General features: G+C 51.5%; 1 protein-coding gene across 1 annotated transcript in view; it reads left to right on the forward strand.

The window, feature by feature from the left end:
• The window catches only part of LOC134511558 (neuronal acetylcholine receptor subunit alpha-10-like), a 28,121-nt gene extending 19,456 nt beyond the window's left edge, over positions 1-8,665 (forward strand). Inside the window, exons 4-8 of the mRNA XM_063325707.1 lie at positions 1,468-1,472; positions 5,844-5,928; positions 7,663-7,840; positions 7,997-8,460; positions 8,660-8,665. Of these exons, the coding sequence (XP_063181777.1) occupies positions 1,468-1,472; positions 5,844-5,928; positions 7,663-7,840; positions 7,997-8,460; positions 8,660-8,665 (738 nt within the window). The remainder of the gene's footprint in view (positions 1-1,467; positions 1,473-5,843; positions 5,929-7,662; positions 7,841-7,996; positions 8,461-8,659) is intronic.
• The last annotated feature ends 12,751 nt before the right edge of the window (positions 8,666-21,416 follow it).

Here is a 21,416-nt window from a genome sequence, read left to right on the forward strand (position 1 = left end):
AGAGTAAATCTATATCACTTGAGAGAGAAGAAACAGGGGGGTAGGAGAAAAACCAATTTGTAGCTAAATCATGGACGGACATTAGAAAGAAGCTGGAGAAAGTGGAGGATTGGCAGGATAGGGGCTTGGATGAATTGTTAAGGGAAGCCCAGAAAGTGTATGTCCGCAGGGAGGAGGAAATACATAAGAAACAAGCCAGAATGTTGGTAGCTGCAGTCAGAGAAGGGCAAAGGACGTCAACCCCTGGAAAAGGGTTTGAAGCTCGCCAGATAAGACAGGAGACCCAAAAACCTTTAAGAGGGAGAGAATGGGAAACTGTGGTTTGTTTCTATTGTGGAGGAAAAGGGCATGTTAAAAAGGACTGCAGAAAGAGAATGATGGATGAGAAAATGTTCAAAGACTAGGGGTGTCAGGGGCTCTATTTGCTGGGAACCCGAGGGAAAAAAAAAAAAAAAAAAAACAACACGAGAGCCCTTGATAAAACTAAAAGTGGGTCCCCAGCAACAAGAAATTGAGTTCCTAGTGGACTCGGGAGCAGAAAGATCTACCGTTCAAAAATTGCCCCAAGGATGTAAAATATCCTCGGCGACTATACAGGTTATTGGAGCAAAAGGAGAACCTTTTGGAATACCCGTAATAAAGGATGTGTTTTTTGAAACCCATTCTAAGGTAGGGGTGGGGTCCCTGCTACTCATGCCTGAAGCAGACTATAATTTATTGGGCCGAGATTTGATGATTGAATTAGGAATTGGCTTAGAAGTAAAAAATGAAACACTAAAAAAAATTAAACTGTGTCCCTTACGAGTAATAGATGAAGAGAAAATAAATCCTGAAGTCTGGTACACCCCGGAAACAGTAGGTAAGTTAGATATTGAACCCTTTCCAGTAACAATAAGGAACCCAGAAATACCAGTCAGAATAAAACAATACCCCCTTCCTAGAGAAGGGAGGCTAGGTTTGAAACCTGAGATCCAAAGATTACTTGAAAAGGGGTTGCTAGAACCCTGTATGTCTCCTTTTAATACTCCCATCCTGCCTGTAAAAAAACAAACAAACAAACAAACAAACAAACAAAAAAAAAAAAGCCGGATGGAAAATATAGGTTAGTACATGACTTATGAGAAATTAACCAGAGAACAATAGCTAGATTCCCGGTGGTGGCGAATCCACACACCCTCCTGAGTCAAACAGGGCCCGATAATCAATGGTATAGTGTAATAGATCTGAAGGATGCATTCTGGGCATGCCCTCTCAAAGAAGATTGCCGAGATTACTTTGCTTTTGAATGGGAAGACCCAGATAACCATCGGAAACAATTACGGCGGACGGTATTGCCCCAAGGCTTTACCGAATCTCCGAACTTGTTCGGACAAGCCTTAGAACAAATCCTGAAGGGGTATGAGTTAAGTGAAGGAGTCACACTGGTCCAATATGTGGATGATTTGCTCCTAGCTGGTGATAGCGAAGAAAAAGTGAGGCAGGAAAGTATTAAGTTACTAAATTTTTTGAGTTTACAAGGATTGAAGGTATCAAAATCAAAACTACAATTTGTTGAGAAAGAAGTAAAATATCTGGGACACAGACTAAGCAAGGGAACTAAGAAATTAGACCCCGAAAGGGTGAATGGCATATTGTCATTACCGGCTCCTAGAACTAAAAGACAGGTCAGGCAATTATTAGGTCTCTTTGGCTATTGCAGGCAATGGATTGAGAACTATAGCAAAAAGGTGAAGTTCCTCTATACCAAATTAACTAAGGATGGATTATTGAAATGGTCGGAGGATGATGATAAACAATTAGAAACACTAAAAACTGATTTAGTAAATGCCCCAGTCTTGAGCCTGCCAGATGTAAAGAAACCATTTTATCTATTTATCAATGTTGATGAAGGGACCGCATTTGGGGTATTAGCACAAGAATGGGCAGGAAGAAAGAAACCTGTGGGATACTTATCTAAACTCCTGGACCCTGTAAGTAGGGGTTGGCCTACCTGCCTTCAAGTGGTAGTAGCCGCAGCCCTTTTGGTAGAGGAAGCCCATAAAATTACCTTTGGAGGAGAATTGAGGGTATTATCACCTCACAACATCAGGGGAATTTTGCAACAAAAAGCTGACAAATGGATAACAGATGCCCCGGCTCCTAAAATATAAAGGCATCCTAATTTCCTCTCCCAAACTGGAACTCCAGGTAACAAGCGTGCAGAATCCAGCACAGTTTTTGTATGGGGAGCCGAGTGACAAAATAAGTCATGATTGTCTTTACAACATTGAGGAGCAAACAAAAATCAGACCAGATTTAGATGAGGAAGAACTTGGAGAAGGAGAAAAGCTATTTGTAGATGGATCATCCCGGGTAGTTGAAGGAAAGAGAAAATCAGGATTTGCAATCATTGATGGGAAAACATTTAGTGTAATAGAATCAGGACCTCTAAGTCCTAGTTGGTCTGCACAGGCTTGTGAACTATGTGCTGTATTAAGAGCCTTGCAACTTTTAAAAGGTAAAATTGGAACCACATATACGGATTCAAAATATGCCTTTGGCGTAGTGCATACTTTTGGAAAAATTTGGGAAGAAAGGGGTTTAATAAATTCTCAAGGAAAAGGATTAATACACCAGGAATTAATAATCCAGGTCTTACAAGCATTACGAGGACCAGCGGGAATAGCCGTAGTACATTTAAAAGGACACCAAAAAGGATTAAGCCCATTAGTCAGAGGAAACAATCTTGCTGATCAAGAAGCAAAAAGAGCGGCATTAATGGTGATCCAGACTAAAAGAACTCGGGAGGACTGTATAACTTGTGGAAAGGAATCAGACGAATTCCCATGTTATGAGTGTTGGAAGGATTTTGGAATCGATGCAGTCCCTTGCAGATGTCTAATTTATGATGAGTGTGACAACCCCAAGTATAGCCATTGCCATCTACATGGAAAAATTCACTCAATCCTGAGTTTTACAGTGCAGGAAAAAGATAAGCTGACTCAGATGGGAATCAGGGAGACAGAAAAAGGAAAGTGGAAACTCCCGGATGGCCGGGAAGTTCTCCCCAAACCTCTGGCTTTGAAAATCATGCAAAAATTCCATGAGAACACCCATTGGGGAACTCAGGCGTTAGTGGGTCAGTTTGCCACAAAGTATGTGTGCATTGGTATATACAATATAGCAAAGAGAATAGTTAGCGAATGTATGACATGCAAAAGGGTCAATAAACATCAGTTACGGGGGGGGGGGGGGGGAAAAGCCCTGGGGGGAAGGGAACTGGCTCACAGACCATTTGCTAAAATCCAGCTAGACTTCACTGAACTTCCAAAGGTGGGACGATATAAATACTTATTAGTAATCATAGACCACCTAACCCATTTTGTGGAAGCTTTCCCAACAGCTAGAGCCACCGCTCAAACCGTAGTGAAGACTTTGCTGGAAAATATAATCCCTAGGTATGGATCCATTGAGGTAATAGACTCTGATAGGGGCTCCCATTTTGTTTCAAAAATAGCAAGGGAAGCTCTCTCCTCTTTGGGGACAAAATGGGAATATCATACTCCCTGGCATCCACAAAGCTCGGGAAAGGTAGAAAGAGTAAATGGGGAAATAAAGAAACAGCTCACAAAATTGATGTTAGAAACTAAGATGTCATGGGTAAAGTGCCTCCCCTTAGCACTATTGAATATAAGAACACAGCCCCAAACTGATGTAGGAATTTCCCCCTTTGAAATGTTATATGGGATGCCATACGATTTAGAAATTCCGCAGGACCACCCCCAACTTGAAAATTCACAAATTAGACCTTATATAATTCAACTCATGGCTAGGAGAGTAAAGCTGCGGAATAAGGGCTTAGTAGTACAGAGACCCCCCTTGGATGTAGCCATGCATAACATAAAGCCAGGAGACAAAGTGTTAATCAAATCATGGAAAGAGTCCTCATTAACCCCCGTTGGGAAGGGCCCTATCTCGTTTTACTCACCACAGAAACAGCCATCCGGACAGCAGAGAGAGGCTGGACTCATGCGAGCCGCGTAAAAGGACCATTAAAAAAACTATTCTTGGGAAGTGACAAGCCCGCCTGGAGATCTGAAGATGGCCTTCCGGAGGTTGTAAATGGACACACATATAACTGTGGTACAAGTGAGCGACTACAGCATATCGGTGGGGTACGGTTACGGTGATACAGGGGACATAAGAATCAAGTGTGACATTCTGAGCTGTAATTGTTATCCTTCTTATTTGTTTTATTTGTAAAGGGTGTCGAGAACGGAGGGGGACCCATTGCCGTTACGGGATACCCCCTCGAGGGGTTTGCCAACCTTGTGGGGACAAAGAGCGTGAGCTCACCAAATTGGCTCTAAACATAAAAATATTTAATGGTGAAATCCAGGAGCAATCTAGTGAATGGCGGGAGATATTTGCACGGGGTATTAAACCCGAGTACTATTGCTATCACCCTCGCGAACCTGCTCCATTTGTAATTGACATTATTAAAGTGTGTTGTCGCAAGACACTTAAAGGGGTTCAGTGCGATTCACCTGAAATGCACAGAAGCAAGCGACTAAAAATTGCATTTATTCTCCTGAAGACTACCCCTGCTGCCGAGAAGATGATACCCCTCGTGGCTCGAAGCAACCGAGTTGACGAGCGAGGCAGAGGAGTACAAAGCTGTGGAGAACAGAACCCAAAGAGTGGGACTGTACAAAGACACTGGGAGGACTGCCTCAGTGTTAACCAAGGGAATCGCACGAAATGCCCCGGGAGGAGTGATAGGGTACCCAGAAAAGGACTGGGTAATTGGAGTGAGTGTTCAAACTAAACTTATTAGCCGGCCGGGTTTCCACCCTTCTCGCCACACTCTAATTTTAATTTTACTAAATCTTGTAGGTGTCTTATTGTTTGCACAGCAAGGGGGGTTGTGTGTTGCTCTGGATGAGGAATGCTGCGTATATGCAGATCACACTGGAGTAGTTAGAGACACCATGACAAAACTACGAGAAGGATTAGAAAAAAGAAAGAAAGAAAGAGAAGCACAGCAAAGTTGGTATGAATCCTGGTTCAATTATTCCCCATGGATGACTACGCTATTGTCTACCATTGCGGGACCTATGCTACTATTAATTTTGGGATTAACATTTGGCCCTTGTATATTGAACAGAGTAATTGAAATTGTAAAGGGCAGACTGGAAGCTGCCCATTTAATGCTTCTCAGGGCTAAATACGAGTCATTAGATCAGGAACCAGCAATAGAAGAAACATTAGCTTTAAGTCACGCTGAACTCCAAAGATTTGATGAACAAAATGGTAAATAAAAAAAAAAAAAAAGGGGGGGGGGATTGTAATAAATAGAATCATGTTTGTTAATCAAATCAGGCTTTCTTAAAGGCTGGTGAAAACTTACACTGTTTCGACTCTTCACATACTTAAATCGCAGGCATCCAGCGTGCTGTCTGGTGCACTTTGATACCTCAAGGCCTAAATCACAGGCATCTGGTGTGTTTTAACACTTCAAAGGGAAGAGCTAAGTTGTGAGATAAGCTGAAAAGAGTCTCCCCAAGGACACTGATAAAGATGAGGAGCCTTCAGCCCCACCACCATCAGGAGGCGGGACAAGACCGACCCCCTAGCAACACGTCGCTCAGACACAGAATATACCAGGATTGACACATATACGGGAACCAGAAGAGTATATAATCAACTACTTTTGGGAAGTGGGTGTGCACCGTTGGCGGAGCAAAGACTCCCCGGCCGCCCAGCGCTGTTTTGCTTGCTGCCGCTTGCTTAATAAACTAATTTGATTAATTGGACTGGTTCCTGTCAATTATTGGGCCACAATCTATAACACCGGCCACGAGGAACGTCATCACCTACGGCTGCTGCTCCGAGCCCTACCCTGACGTCACCTACACGCTGCTCCTCCGCCGCCGCGCCTCCTTCTACATAGAATCATAGAATCGCTGAGGTTGGAAGGGACCTTTAAGATCATCAAGTCCAACCTTTAACCTACCCTGACAAAAGCCACTTCTAAACATGTCCCTAAGTGCCCCATCTACCCTTTTTTTTAAACACCTCCTGGGATGGTGAATCCACCACCTCCCTGGGCAGCCTATTCCAATGTTTAATAACCCTTTCAGTGAAAAAATGTTTCCTAATATCCAATCTAAACCTCCCCTGACATAACTTGAACCCGTTTCCCCTCGTCCTATCACTTGTCACCAGGGAGAAGAGGTCAGCCCCCATCTCTCTACAACCTCCTTTCAGGTAGTTGTAGAGGGTGATAAGGTCTCCCCTCAGCCTCCTCTTCTCCAGGCTAAACAACCCCAGCTCCCTCAGTCGTTCCTCATAAGGTTTGTCCTCCAGGCCCCTCACCAGCTTTGTAGCCCTTCTCTGGACACGCTCCAACACCTCAATGTCCCTCTTGTAGCGAGGGGCCCAAAACTGAACGCAGTACTCGCGGTGGGGCCTCACCAGTGCCGAGGACAGGGGGATGATCACTTCCCTAGTCCGGCTCACCACACTATTCCTGATACAGGCTAGGATGCTGTTGGCCTTCTTGGCCACCTGGGCACACTGCTGGCTCGTATTCAACTGGCAGTCAACCAACACCCCCAGGTCCTTTTTTGACGGGCTGCTTTCGAGCCACTCTGCCCCAATCCTGTAGCGCTGCATGGGGTTGTTGTGACCCAAGTGCAGGACCCGGCACTTGGCCTTGTTGAACCTCATACCATTGGTCTCAGCCCATCGGTCCAGCCTGTCCAGATCCCTCTGCAGAGCCAACCTCCCCTCAAGCAGATCAACACGCCCGCCCAGCTTAGTGTCATCTGCAAACTTACGGAGGGTGCATTCGATCCCCTCATCCAGATCATTGATAAAGATATTAAAGAGAACCGGCCCCAGCACCGAGCCCTGGGGGACACCACTTGTGACCGGACACCAACTGGATTGAACTCCATTTACCACCACTCTCTGGGCACGGCCATCCAGCCAGTTTTTTACCCAGCGAAGAGTACACCTGTCCAGGCCATGAGCAGCCAGTTTCTCCAGGAGAATGCTGTGGGAAACGGTGTCAAAAGCTTTGCAAAAGTCCAAGTAGATAACATCCACAGCTTTTCCCTCATCCACTAAGTGGGTCACCTTATCGTAGAAGGATATTAGGTTTGATAGGCATGACCTGCCCTTCACAAACCCATGCTGACTGGGCCTGATCACCCTGTTCTCCTGCATGTGCCGTGTAATGGCACTGAGGAGGATCTGTTCCATGACCTTCCCAGGCACCGAGGTCAGACTGACTGGCCTGTAGTTCCCCGGATCCTCCTTCCGGCCCTTCTTGTGGATGGGTGTCACATTTGCTAACCTCCAGTCAGCTGGGACCTCCCCGGTTGTCCAGGACTGCTCATAAATGATGCAAAGTGGCCTGGCGAGCACTTCCGCCAGCTCTTTCAATACCCTTGGGTGGATCCCATCCGGCCCCATAGATTTGTGCAGCTCCAGGTGCTGAAGCAGGTCCCTCACCGTTTCCCTTTGGATTACAGGGGCTTCATTCTGCTCCCCATCCCTGTCTTCTAGTTCAGGGGTCTGGGTACTCAGGGAACAACTGGTCCTACTGCTGAAGACTGAGGCAAAGACTGCATTAAGTACCTCAGCCTTTTCCTCATCCTTGGTCACTATGTTCACATCTTCAGCCTGCTCCTGCCCTGCATCATGGTCTCCTTCCTGGCACCCCTTGGCTTCTACCTGCCGGCCGACTCCGGGGAGAAGGTCTCACTGGGGGTGACAGTGCTGCTGGCCCTCACCGTCTTCCAGCTGCTGGTGGTGGAGAGCACGCAGCCCTCGGAGAGCGTCCCGTTCATCGGTGAGCCTTGATGGCACCCAGGACCCTCCCATGGGACCAGGGCGTCTGCACCGGGGTGGTGGGCACCCCCCCATGCCAGGGGGGGTTTCGATGGGGGGAGGTGGGCACAGGTCTCTCCCCACCCCACCGCGGCATCACCACCCATTACCCACGCAGGGAAGTACTACATCGCCACCATGACCATGATCACGGCCTCCACCGCGCTGACCATCTTCATCATGAACGTCCACCACTGCGGCCCGGGGCCCCGGCCCGTGCCCCCCTGGGCCAGGTGGCTCATCCTCCACCACATGGCCCGGCTCTGCTGTGTCTACGAGGTGGGCGAGAGCTGCAAGAGCCCCCGGCGGGTGCTGGGCAGGCAGGCGTGCAGGGAGGACACTGGGGGGCTGGGGGAGAGCCCCATGGAGGGGGAGGTGGGTGCCGAGGCAGGGGGCTGTCCCCGGGACCACTGCCTGTGCCACCACGATGGCCTGCTGAGGAACATGGGCTACGTCGCCAGCTGCTGCCGGCATCACCAAGCCTCCCAGCGCTGGACCGGCGAGTGGAAGAAGGTGGCCAAGGTGATGGACCGCTTCTTCATGTGGGTCTTCTTCCTCATGGTCTTCCTCATGAGTGTGCTGGTCCTGGGCAATGCTGCATGATGGCCCTGGGGACTCACTGCCCCCAGGGGCAGTGGTGGCCACGGGTGCCCCATGGGGGTGGCTCGTCCTGAGCCCCCCTTGGCCCTTTCTGGTCCTGCAGCATGGAAGATCCAGCAGCGCCAGGGAAGAGGAGCCTGAGAGCGGGAACCTGACTCGGCCGGCGCTGCCCCGGCTGAAGGGTTGAGAGGTCACGGCCCCCCCCTTCCCCCCTCGTCCCCTTCACCCCTCGTCCCCCCTTCATCCCTTCCCCCTCGTCCCATGGCTCCCCTCCCTCATCCAGAGTCCCTCCCCAGCTTTCCTGGAGACCCTTGAGGGACTGGAAGGGGCTCCAAGGTCTCCACGGACCTTTCTTTCTCCAGCCTGAACGCGCCCAACTCTCTCAGCCTGTCATAGAATCATAGAATAGAATCATAGAATTGTTGAGGTTGGAAGGGACCTTTAAGATCATCGAGTCCAACCTTTAGCCTACCCTGACAAGAGCCACTTCTAAACCATGTCCCTCAGTGCCCCATCTACCCTTTTTTTAAACACCTCCAGAGATGGTGAATCCACCACCTCCCTGGGCAGTCTATTCCAATGTTTAATAACCCTTTCAGTGTAAAAATGTCTCCTAATATCTAATCTAAACCTCCCCTGACGTAACTTGAACCCGTTTCCCCTCGTCCTATCACTTGTCACCAGGGAGAAGAGGTCAGCCCCCATCTCTCTACAACCTCCTTTCAGGTAGTTGTAGAGGGTGATAAGGTCTCCCCTCAGCCTCCTCTTCTCCAGGCTAAACAACCCCAGCTCCCTCAGTCGTTCCTCATAAGGTTTGTCCTCCAGGCCCCTCACCAGCTTTGTAGCCCTTCTCTGGACACGCTCCAACACCTCAATGTCCCTCCTGTAGCGAGGGGCCCAAAACTGAACGCAGTACTCGAGGTGGGGCCTCACCAGTGCCGAGGACAGGGGGATGATCACTTCCCTAGTCCGGCTCACCACACTATTCTTGATACAGGCTAGGATGCTGTTGGCCTTCTTGGCCACCTGGGCACACTGCTGGCTCATATTCAGCCGGCTGTCAACCAACACTCCCAAGTCCTTTTCTGTCGAGCTGCTTTCGAGCCATTCTGCCCCAATCCTGTAGCACTGCATGGGGTTGTTGTGACCCAAGTGCAGGACCCGGCACTTGGCCTTGTTGAACCTCATACCTTTGGTCACAGCCCATCGGTCCAGCCTGTCCAGATCCCTCTGCAGAGCTAACCTACCCTCAAGCAGATCAACACGCCCGCCCAGTTTAGTGTCATCTGCGAACTTACTGAGGGTGCATTCAATCCCTTCATCCAGATCATTGATAAAGATATTAAAGAGAACCGGCCCCAGCACCGAACCCTGGGGGACACCACTTGTGACCGGACACCAACTGGATTGAACTCCATTTACCACCACTCTCTGGGCACGGCCATCCAGCCAGTTTTTTACCCAGCGAAGAGTACACCTGTCCAGGCCATGAGCAGCCAGTTTCTCCAGGAGAATGCTGTGGGAAACAGTGTCAAAAGCTTTGCAAAAATCCAAGTAGATAACATCCACAGCTTTTCCCTCATCCACTAAGTGGGTCACCTTATCATAGAAGGATATTAGGTTTGATAGGCATGACCTGCCCTTCACAAACCCATGCTGACTGGGCCTGATCACCCTGTTCTCCTGCATGTGCCGTGTAATGGCACTGAGGAGGATCTGTTCCATGACCTTCCCAGGCACCGAGGTCAGACTGACTGGCCTGTAGTTCCCCGGATCCTCCTTCCGGCCCTTCTTGTGGATGGGTGTCACATTTGCTAACCTCCAGTCAGCTGGGACCTCTCCGGTTGTCCAGGACTGCTCATAAATGATACCAAGTGGCCCGGCGAGCACCTCCGCCAGCTCTTTCAATACCCTTGGGTGGATCCCATCCGGCCCCATAGATTTGTTCACCTCCAGGTGCTGAAGCAGGTCCCTCACCATTTCCCTTTGGATTAGAGGGGCTTCAGTCTGCTCCCCATCCCTGTCTTCTAGTTCAGGGGTCTGGGTGCTCAGGGAACAACTGGTCCTACTGCTGAAGACTGAGGCAAAGACTTCATTAAGTACCTCAGCCTTTTCCTCATCCTTGGTCACTATGTTGCCGGCCCCATCTACTAGAGGACAGAGATAATCCTTAGTCCTCTTCCTATTGCTAATATATTTATAGAAGCTTTTTTTGTTGTCCTTGACAACAGAAGCCAGGTTTAGCTCCAGCTGGGCTTTAGCCCTCCTGATTTTTTCCCTACATAGCTTCACTACCTCTTTGTAGTCGTCTTGAGTGGCCTGCCCTTCCTTCCAGAGGCCATAGATCCTCTTTTTTTCCCGAAGTTGTAACACTAGCTCCCTGTTTAGCCAGGCCGGCCTTTTTCCCCGACGGCTTGTCTTCTGGCACATGGGGACAGCCTGCTCCTGCGCCTTTAAGACTTCCTTCTTGAAAATCACCCAGGCTTCCTGGGCTCCTTTGCCCTGGAGGACTGCCTCCCAGGGGACTTTGTCAACCAGGCTCCTGAAAAGCCCAAAGTCCGCCCTCCGGAAGTCCAAGGTAGCAGTTCTGCTGACCCCTCTCCTTGCTTCTCGCAGAATTGAAAACTCTATCATTTCATGGTCACTGTTCCCAAGACAGCCTCCAACCTTCACTGCTTCACTGTCCTCACAGCAGAGGGCCTCCAGCCCTCCCAGCATCTCCGGGGCCTCCTCTGGACCATATATATATATTTATATATATATATAAAGAGACACCTTCCGCTCCTCCTGTGTCCCCACCAGTGCCTGCCACCCTGCCTGGCCAGGGGCCGGGTCTGCTGCAGCCCCCCGAGACGCCACTCCAGTGTCCGGCAGCCCTGGTGAGGGTCCCAGGGGAGTAGGGCAGCCCCCCATGGCCCCTCCGGGTGCTGGCTGGGGCCAGGATGGTGCCCAGGAGGGACGGAGGGGTCTGGCCCTCGACGCCTTTGGTGACAGAGCGCGGGGCTCGTGGAGCTCTGGGGCTGCTGCCCACCCAGGGCAGGGCAGGTCAGTGCTGGGGTCCACCATAGCACCCATGGCGGGTGTGGGGCAGCACTTGGGTGCCGCGGGTGGCTGGCAGGGTCCCGCAGCAGCTGCAGGGCTCTCGCCGGGTTGGAGTGGGGGAATTTGAAGGGGAAGCTGCCGTTGGAGCCGCACAAGGGGAAGCCGCCACGTTCAGGGGCGGGTGCAGGTTGTTGCGCGGGTAGGGGACAGTGAGGGGTGCAGCCCTGCTGTGTGAGCGAACCGCACTTGGGTGCAGGCAGATGCTCAGCCAAACCCAAGTTAATGCTCTTGCATGAGGCCGTCAGCGAGAGCTCAGCACCAAAACCAAAAACCAGCCCTGTTTCGGCTGGAGATCGGGCTGGTAAGTGGCTGAAACAGCCTGAACGCAGCAGAAAACCCGACTACGACTCAACCCCTCGATGCTCTAAATACCCGCAGCCATCGGGGTCTGTGGAGCTCCCCCTGCCCAGGTGGGGACTGTCCCCTGGAGCAGGGACCCCTCTCAAGGGGACCCCTCGAGGCTGAGAGACACCGTACCTTTGCATACCTGTGACATTTAAGATACATACGGGAAACCGACGCCATGACCTTTGTATCCCACCCAAACCCTGCGTGCAGTAAATAGCGGAGCATTTCCTGCCGATACATCTGGCCTTACGGAATATCTTACACCACTGCATTTACTGATCCGTCCTCAATAAAATAACGACTCCATCAGCTCTGGCTGAGTGACCTCTGGCTCTTCTCCTGCGACAGCGACGGCGGCTGGTCCACGCTCACCCTGCCCGACAGCCTGTGCCGGGGGGGGCTGGGCCCCTCGTCCCCATCCCTGCCCCACACCCCACAGAGTGGCTGTCGGAGGCCTCGGGGCTCATGCCATCTTGTCACCGGTGGAGGGGACCGATCAGCTGGTGGGGAGGGGGAGCGTGGCCAAACCCGGGGGGACACCCGTGGGTGATGGGGGAACTGGGGGATGAGAGCCGGAGGCGCTGGGGCAGCCGGAACAGGGTGCGGGGGACACGGAGTGCCCTCGGGCTGGCTGGGATGGCGCACAGACGCTGGCAGCAGGGATGGCCGTAGCGAGGGGAGCGCGGGGGGCCAGCAGCACCGCCCCCGGCTGAGTGCAGGGACCCGGCTGGGGGCACATGGCGAGGGGAAGGAGCCGCTGTCCCCGCGGGGAGCCCCGGGGCGAGGAGGGAGCCCGGCCAGGGCAGACCCAGGGGCCGAGGAGGAAGGCAAAGGGGCCAGGCAGCATGGAAAGCGCAGAGCAGCGCGGACGGGGGTCCCACCGAGACCCCAGCCCTGCGCCGACTCCGCTCAGGGGTGTAAGAAAGGCAGGTGTTGCTTTTGCAGAGGAGAAAAGCCGTTTCCATCAGACGTGACACGATAAGGGAATGACTGAGACAAAGAGGCTCCAGCAAAGGCTTGTAGAACATCTCTTATCACACAGACAAAAGGACAAACTGATTCCTACTGGATTGGCGTCTGGAAGGGTAGTCATACATTTAACCAGGGCTAATGACATTGAGCAATTTTTTTGTTACCAAAAAGGAAGGAAATAAACTAGTCAGATAATCTCTTTAGGTGTAGCATAAAGAGAAGCAAACAGCGGCAGGACATGCGGGAAGAATTTTAGGCGCCTCGCACAGACCGTGAACCCTGGAGTACCCAACCAACGGGAAAGAGGGGAGGGAAAAATTGGGCCGGGATTAGGAAATAAAAAGGTGTGGTGTTTCAAGAACGGAAAGTGTGCCTACTTGCTAGGTCACCCGCTCTTGCAAGAGCGTGAATAAAAATGTGCCTCCCAGAGGATTCTGCCTGAGCCTATTTCATTCGGACCGGAACTTATTTCTCACAATTTGGGGGCTCGTCCGGGAGCAGAAGTCATCTTTTTGGGAGTCCGTGTTGCCGAAGGATGGGAAGACGCGTCCCGTTGATTTCAACGGTCTCGTGGATCGTCGGCAGGGATTCCGGGAGGAATCGACTAAGATCTCGAGACCCAGTTGTGCAGCAGACTCTGTGAACCACAGGGGGAAAAGGGATAGGTGCAGTCGGCACAGAGAGTACGACCAGGCAAGTCCGTGCACGGACCAAGGTAAGAAAAATCGGACCGTTAAAGTATTGCCTTGGTGGTCGGGACATTCTAAGAGACTTGTGTGTGAGTGACTGAGACGTACTGCGGTACGAAGCGAGTGTGGAGTCGGGATCCGCGGTTCTGTAGTCCCGCGAGGGGCGCAGCCGGAGAAGGACGAAGCGAAAGGAAGGGGTGTAAGAAAAGTCTCTGTTCAGAATGGGAAATAAGGATTCTAGGCCTAGGGATGAAGAAGGGGATACTAAGAAAGACCCCGGGAACATTCCCCCAGACAGTCCTTTAGGGGAGAATGCTGAGGTTTCGGAATGATTCTTCTTGTACAAGGGATAAAGATAAAAAGAAAATGATTTGTTTTGTTCGGACCGCATCCCGGAGGGGCCGGGGGCGGACGGGGGGGCCGTGGACATCCTGGGAAGGGTCTCAGGGGTGTCCTAGGGGTCCTGTGTCTGTCTTAGAGGATCCCAGAGGTGTCCCAGGTGGGACACGTTTGCATTTGCATTTGAATTTGTTTGGACCAAAGAACCCATAAGACCTCCTAGTGTATTTTGGCCCAGATTTGGATCTGATGAAGACTGGGTCTGTCAGACTTTAAACATGTATGTGAATAATAAGGACTAATAAGGAAGTCGAAGAAGGTGAATATGCTTTTTGCTGGGTCAAGATGAATAGATTCAGGAACGCCCAAATCCATTTTATATGTTCGCAGCCCAGACCGTCGGTGATGTTTCAATCGACAAAGAAATTGAATCCCCGAAGTGGGACCCCTTAGGCTGTTACTTGGGGGCGAGGGAGAGGGGTGAATAACAGGGGACGAGGACTGCCCCGACCGCTCCTACCAGCAGCTCGAGGTTCACCGGTAGGGTGTTATCATTGTGGGATTTACAGCATCCCCTAATTCGCTTGGCGAGTGTTAGAACAAGTGCTTGAACAATCCAGCCCTCCATCGGGAGTAGCCCTGCTTCAGTATGTGGATGATTATTGGTATCTGGGGAGGAAGAAGGCAGGGTAAAAGAAGCCACGAATGAGTTACTGAACTTTTTGGGACAGTAAGGTTTGAGGGTCTCAAAAAAAAAATAAAAAAAAAATTGCAATAGGTGGAAACAGAAGTGAAGTACTTGGGACATGTAGTCAGTGAAGGGAGTCGAAAAAATAAATCCTATAAACCTTGTAAGTCTGGGGATAAAAGGATGGAGAAAATGACTGTTACATTGGGAGAGAAGAAACTTGATACGTGACGGACCAGTCGACGGGCTGTGTTCTCTCCCTCCGCCCCAGGCAGGGACGCCTTTCTGGGTAAGCGCTGCGCCTTTCACCCTCTGGTGAATGTTACCCCGGGTTGCTGTACTATCATTATTTTTGCTAGCAATGTTAACCTGAAGTAATTAGCGCTATTGTAGTCAGTGAATTTATCAACGGCAATCTCAAGTCTGTTCTGTCGCTCTCAATAAAACAACTAATTTCGATTATTTGTGAATCTGATTCAGTGAAAGTCCTGTGGTGGGACTCTGATAGTAAATCAGTGAAAGTCCGGGACTCTGACAGACAAATACACCAACAAGTAAAAGCATCTGAAAAATTCCCTAGTGCATGGTCCGCTCAAATATGTGAGATGTATACCTTAAAGCAGGCACTTAAATTAACTGGAGAAAGGAGAAGGAACAATATACACAGACTCTCGCTATGCCGTTGGGGTAGTGCATACCTTTGGTAAAATTTGGGAAGAACGAGGACTAATAAACAGCAAAGGGAAAGAACTTTTACACAAAGAACTTACACAGCAGGTGTTAGCTAATATATTAATACCAAGTGAAATAGCAGCTTTACATGTTACAGGTCACCAGAGAGACAATTCAATCACCGCAAGGGGAAACAGATTAGCGGACAAGGTGGCAAAAGAGGCAGCCTTGGGGCAGGAGAAGCAATGACAGAAGCAGGGGCAGTGGAGAAAGGTGGTAAATGGATTCTGCCTGACGGAAGGGAAATGGTCAACAAACAATGAGAGAAACAGTGACAGTGTTACAACAGGGAAGCCATTGGGGAACGCATGCAACGTGCGAATGGTTTTGTGGAAGTACAGGTGCTTTGGCATATACACAATAGCCAAACAAATTTGTGAGGGATGTGCTATTTGTAAGAAAGTAAACAAGAAAGCCTTGAGAAAGCAATCTTCGGGAGGAGGAGAGCCCGGCTTGAGACCATTCCAAAGTATACAGGTAGACTTCAGTGAACTACCACCAACAGGCAGGCGAAAAGATCTTTTAGTCCTAGTGGACCGTCTGACTGGATGGGTGGAAGCCTACCCCTTGGTGTCAGCTACTGCAGCAGGGGTAATTAAGATAATCCTCGAACAGATTATTCCCAGATACGGGTTAGTGGAGAATAGAAACTCAGATCGGGGCAGTCATTTTATCTAAAATCCTTCAAGGAATTCTGGAAAGTTTAGGGACGGTGTGGGAATTTCATATCCCCTAGCATCCCCCGTCATCAGGAAAAGTTGAGGATGAACCAGACCATTAAGAGACAATTCAGTAAGAGACAATTGTCGAAATTACCACGGACTAAATGTTTGCCCATAGCATTATTGAGGATCCAGACTTCTAGAAAAGATACAGGTCTCTCGCCCTGTGAGACGCTTTTTGGACTACCTTATATGGGTAACAGAGAAGACTTGCCCACTTTTGAAACTAAAGATATGTTTCTTAAGAACCGTACACTGGGGTTGTCGTCTTCTTTCTCTCGCCTCAGAAATAAAGGATTTCTTGCTCAAACTCCGCCGTTGGAATTTGTCGTCCATCCGTATAAACCAGGGGACTGGGTACTAGTCAAATCCTGGACGGAGAGTAAGCTACAACCGGAGTGGGAAGGACCATTCCAAGTCCTCCTCACTACTGAAACCGCAGTAAGGACAGCAGAAAAAGGATGGGCTCACTACGCTCAGCAAAAAGGAGCAGTTGAACCCCCGCCAACAGATCCGGTAGAACGGTGGACTGTACATTCTACTGACAGCCCACTGCGAGTAACCCTAAAGAGTCAATAAGCCGTGGGTTGGGGCGGGATGATTCAGTTGGGAGACATAAATCTGTGCATGCCATGAATTTTAAGAAGCGTTTTGCGATGATACTGGTCATAGGGGCGGTGTTGAGCTTCCCACTAGGAAGCTGGAGTGTACACCTAGATCACCTACGAAGTGCACACCCAGATTACCCGGTTAGGCTTATCATAAATATCACTAAAGGAGATACCCCACAGACTGTACGCTTTGATGCCTGTCAAGTACTGAAGTGTGGGAAGCTAGAGGCCCAAAGACGGTTGAGTGGTGAAAACAGGTACCTGTTCCCAGAAATTTGGAGGGTCGCAGAGGGATATCAGGAGGCTGCACCTTGTGACCGATGGAGTGAAGCGTGGTGGACCACCCAAATTGGAGGGTGGGCCATTGATGACAAGTGGTTCAAGTCTTCTTATTATTACCCTCTCAAAAAGAAAATACATTTTTACAAAGGATCACCTTCCCCAGAGTGTGGCCTTTTTGAATGGACTCCTCGGTTGATAACTATAACCCAGAGGGACGATACAGCTAACCTGAGGTATGGAATAGGAGCAGATGTGTCTGGAAGAGAGCCAAGGGGAAGATTTAGAATAGACCTACTGGAAAATAGCAGTTAAGCAGAAGGGACAGCTATGACTACTAAAACTCCCAGTAATACAACAGTGGGAACCACTGAATGACCCAGCTTTGGTAACGGTTGCTGAGATTACAGATCTTAGACAAACATTTGAGATTGAGACAGGGTACGGTGAGACGAATGCTTGGGTAGAATGGGTAAAATATACTGTTAATAGTTTGAACCAAAGCAATTGCTCTGCTTGTGCCTCAGGAAGGCCCACAGCACAGATTGTCCCTTTTCCCTTAGGGTGGACGAAAGATTCCCTAGGGATGTGGTGTATGATAGCATTATACCAAGAAAGGACGGCCTGGGGAAACGAGGCTTGTCATTCACTTTCCTTACTGTTTCCTGCCTTGGAATCTAGAGATGTTAAAGTGCCACCAGCATTTTCCACAGCAATTGGTAACCATCCAGCGTGCCTCTCACGGCAGGGTGTGAATGCTACCAAACCTGGGGGGGGATTTACCCTGTGCACTGAAACTCTGAATGGGACCAAGGATGTAAAAGGAAACTACTCAGCGATACGAGTGCCTTGGGTGGATCTCTGGTGGTATTGTGGAGGGAAGACCTTGCGATCTGTGTTGCCGGCTAACTGGAAAGGTACATGTGGAATGGTACAATTGGCAATACCATTCACCCTAGCATTTGAAAAAGGAACAGGAACCCTGAGCTCAGGCAGTAGCGTAAAAAGAAGTGTGGGTGTATCCTTTGATGAACGGATATATATAGATCCCATTGGAGTCCCTAGAGGAGTCCCAGATGAACACAAAGCAAGGAATCAGACAGGAGCAGGATTCGAGTCTGTCTTTTTCTGGTGGATAACTATAAGCAAAAATGTAGATTGGATAAATTGTATGTACTATAACCAACAGAGGTTTATTAATTATACCAGAGATGCATTGAAAGGAATAGCTGAACGATTGGATGCAACCAGCGGATGGCATGGGAAAATAGGATTGCCCCGGACGTGATCTTAGCAGAGAAGGGAGGTGTGTGTGTAATGTTAGGGAACCGGTGCTGCACCTTCATCCCCAACAATACAGCTCCAGATGGTGCTATAACTAAAGCCCTTCGAGGGCTCACCAGTCTAGCTGATGAGTTAGCTGAGAACTCTGGAATAGACACCTCACTGACAAGTTGGCTGGATTCCCGGTTTGGGAAACGGAAAGGTATGGTGGTATCATGATTGACTTCTCTTATAATGGTAGCGGGAATGTTAGCGGCTGTCGGACGCTGTATCATTCCCTGTGTGCGAGGATTAGTTCAACGATTAATTGAAACTGCCCTAACGAAACGAATGGAAGTAGACCCTCCCCCATACAAAGCAAACAGCGGCAGGACATGCGGGAAGAATTTTAGGCGCCTCGCACAGACCCTGAACCCTGGAGTACCCAACCAACGGGAAAGAGGGGAGGGAAAAATTGGGCCGGGATTAGGAAATAAAAAGGTGTGGTGTTTCAAGAACGGAAAGTGTGCCTACTTGCTAGGTCACCCGCTCTTGCAAGAGCGTGAATAAAAATGTGCCTCCCAGAGGATTCTGCCTGAGCCTATTTCACTCGGACCGGAACTTATTTCTCACAGGGGGGTCCCAGCAGGGCCCCCAGGCACAGCCAGGTCCCGGCAGCGGCAGGGGGGTCCCCAGCCCCATCTCAGCCCCGGTCCGGCGGGGACGGGCTCAGCCACAGCTGGGGAGAGAGGGCGGGGGCTGCGGGGGCCACCAGGCAGTGCCGGGGGGGGGCGGCTCCCAGGTCTCTCCCGGCTCCCTCAGAGGCAGCATCACCCAGGCGGCTTGTGCTGAGGCCGGCACAAGCCCGGGCAGCGGCGGGGAAGCGCAGCTCGCCCGCGGGCACCCGCAGCTCGGCCGCAGCTGGCGCGAGGGCGGGGGGCGAGGCGGGGGCGGGGCCTGCAGCCGCCGCGGCCAGACCCCACCCCCGTCAAAGGCGGCCCCGGGGAGGGCGGCGAGCGGGAGCGGGAGCGGGGCGAGCAGCCAGGGCGCGGGAGGTCACGCGAGAGTGGAGCTCGCGCGGGATTTCGCGCGGGAGTTGAGCTCGCGCGGGACGCCGAGGCAGGGCGAGGCGGGGGAGCTCAGCCATGGCCTGTGCCCGAAAGGCGCAGCCTCCCGCGTGTTGCGCACTTTCCAGAGGAGACGCGGCCACGCAGACAGAGCCCCCCTGGACGCCTGCAGCCCCCCCGGGCTGTGTCTGCAGGGAGCGCCTTCACCTCTCCCGGGTAGCGGAGGGTAGAAGGGATGGCGGGTGCGTGAGGTGCGAGCAGGCGGCTGATGCGCTCGGCCTGGCGGCAGAGGTCAAAGAGGGAGCAGAAAGGCTGCGGAGCGTCAGGGAGAGGGCAGAGCAGCAGAGAGTTGGGGTTGTTCAGCCTGGAGAAGAGAAGGCTGCGGGGAGACCTTCTTAATGTTTACAAGTATCTGAAGGGTGGGCTGAAGGAGGATGGAGCCAGACTCTTTTCAGTGGCTGCCAGTAAGAGGACGAGGGGTAACGGGCACAAGGTGGAACATAGGAAGTTCCGATCAAACCTGAGGAAAAACTTCTTCACGGTGAGGGTGAGAGCGCACTGGAAGAGGCTGCCCAGGGAGGTTGTGGAGTCTCCTTCTCTGGAGACTTTCAAGACGTGCCTGGCTGCAGTCTTGAGTAATGTGCTGTGGGCAATGCTGCTTTAGCAGGGGAGTTGGATAGATGATCTCTAGAGGTCCCTTCCAACTCTGAAATTCTGTGATTTGATGAAACGTTCAGCCTGGAGAAGAGAAGAGAAGGCTCCGCGGAGACCTTGGAGCCCCTTCCAGCCCCGCAAGGGGCTCCAGGAAAGCTGGGGAGGGACTCTGGATGAGGGAGGGGAGCCATGGGACGAGGGGGAAGGGGTTTCCACTGCAAGAGGGGAGACTGAGCTGAGATCTCGGGCAGAAATTCCTGGCTGTGAGGGCGGTGAGCCCCTGGCCCAGGTTGCCCAGAGAAGCTGTGGCTGCCCCATCCCTGGAGGGGTTCAAGGCCAGGTTGGCCGGGGCTTGGAGCAAGCTGGGCTGGTGGGAGGTGTCCCTGCCCAGGGCAAGGGGTGGCACTGGGTGGCCTTTAAGGTCGGTTCCTACCCAAACCATTCCCTGAAGGGGTGGGGCCCTTCTCCCCGTCCTTTTCTCCCCGTCCTTTTCTCCCCGTCCTTTTCTCCCCGTCCTTTTCTCCCCGTCCTTTTCTCCCCGTCCTTTTCTCCCCGTCCTTTTCTCCCCGTCCTTTTCTCCCCGTCCTTTTCTCCCCGTCCTTTTCTCCCCGTCCTTTTCTCCCCGTCCTTTTCTCCCCGTCCTTTTCTCCCCGTCCTTTTCTCCCCGTCCTTTTCTCCCCGTCCTTTTCTCCCCGTCCTTTTCTCCCCGTCCTTTTCTCCCCGTCCTTTTCTCCCCCTCCTTTTCTCCCCCTCCTTTTCTCCCCGTCCTTTTCTCCCCGTCCTTTTCTCCCCGTCCTTTTCTCCCCGTCCTTTTCTCCCCGTCCTTTTCTCCCCCTCCTTTTCTCCCCCTCCTTTTCTCCCCCTCCTTTTCTCCCCCTCCTTTTCTCCCCCTCCTTTTCTCCCCCTCCTTTTCTCCCCCTCCTTTTCTCCCCCTCCTTTTCTCCCCCTCCTTTTCTCCCTCTCCTTCTCGTTATGGTTTGAGAAACCCACCACAATTTCTTGTCCTTTAGAGAACTACTCTCTCACCCGATGACCCCTCCCCAACCGGGAAGGAGAATTGGGGGAAAAACAAGGACCCAGGAGGACACTGGGGAGCTACATCGCGGTTCTGTGATGGTGACTCGGAGCACCGCAGCCACACCGGAGTCTGTGCCATGGGCGCTCTGATGCCTTGTCTCCCCTGGGCCCTCTCCTCCTGATTGTGATGGGGCTCAGCGTATTCTCATCTGTGCTGCGGAGGAAGCCGCTTCAGGTAGGTGACTTGACTGTTGCAGCACACTGTGCTGTGGCATGGGGGGGCGAGGGATGGCGTGGAGTGGTGTGGGTGGCTGTGGTGTGGGACTGGGTGGGGCTCCCGTCTCACCCAGCTCCTGGGGACCTTCCAGAAGTGAAGGAGAAGAAGAAGCGTCGGGCAAGGAAGACAAGAGCCCAGCTGGAGAAGCAGAGCTGTAAGTGGCCCCAGCACCGAGCAC

This window comes from Chroicocephalus ridibundus, chromosome 1, assembly GCF_963924245.1.
Source record: "Chroicocephalus ridibundus chromosome 1, bChrRid1.1, whole genome shotgun sequence".
NCBI lineage: Eukaryota > Metazoa > Chordata > Aves > Charadriiformes > Laridae > Chroicocephalus > Chroicocephalus ridibundus.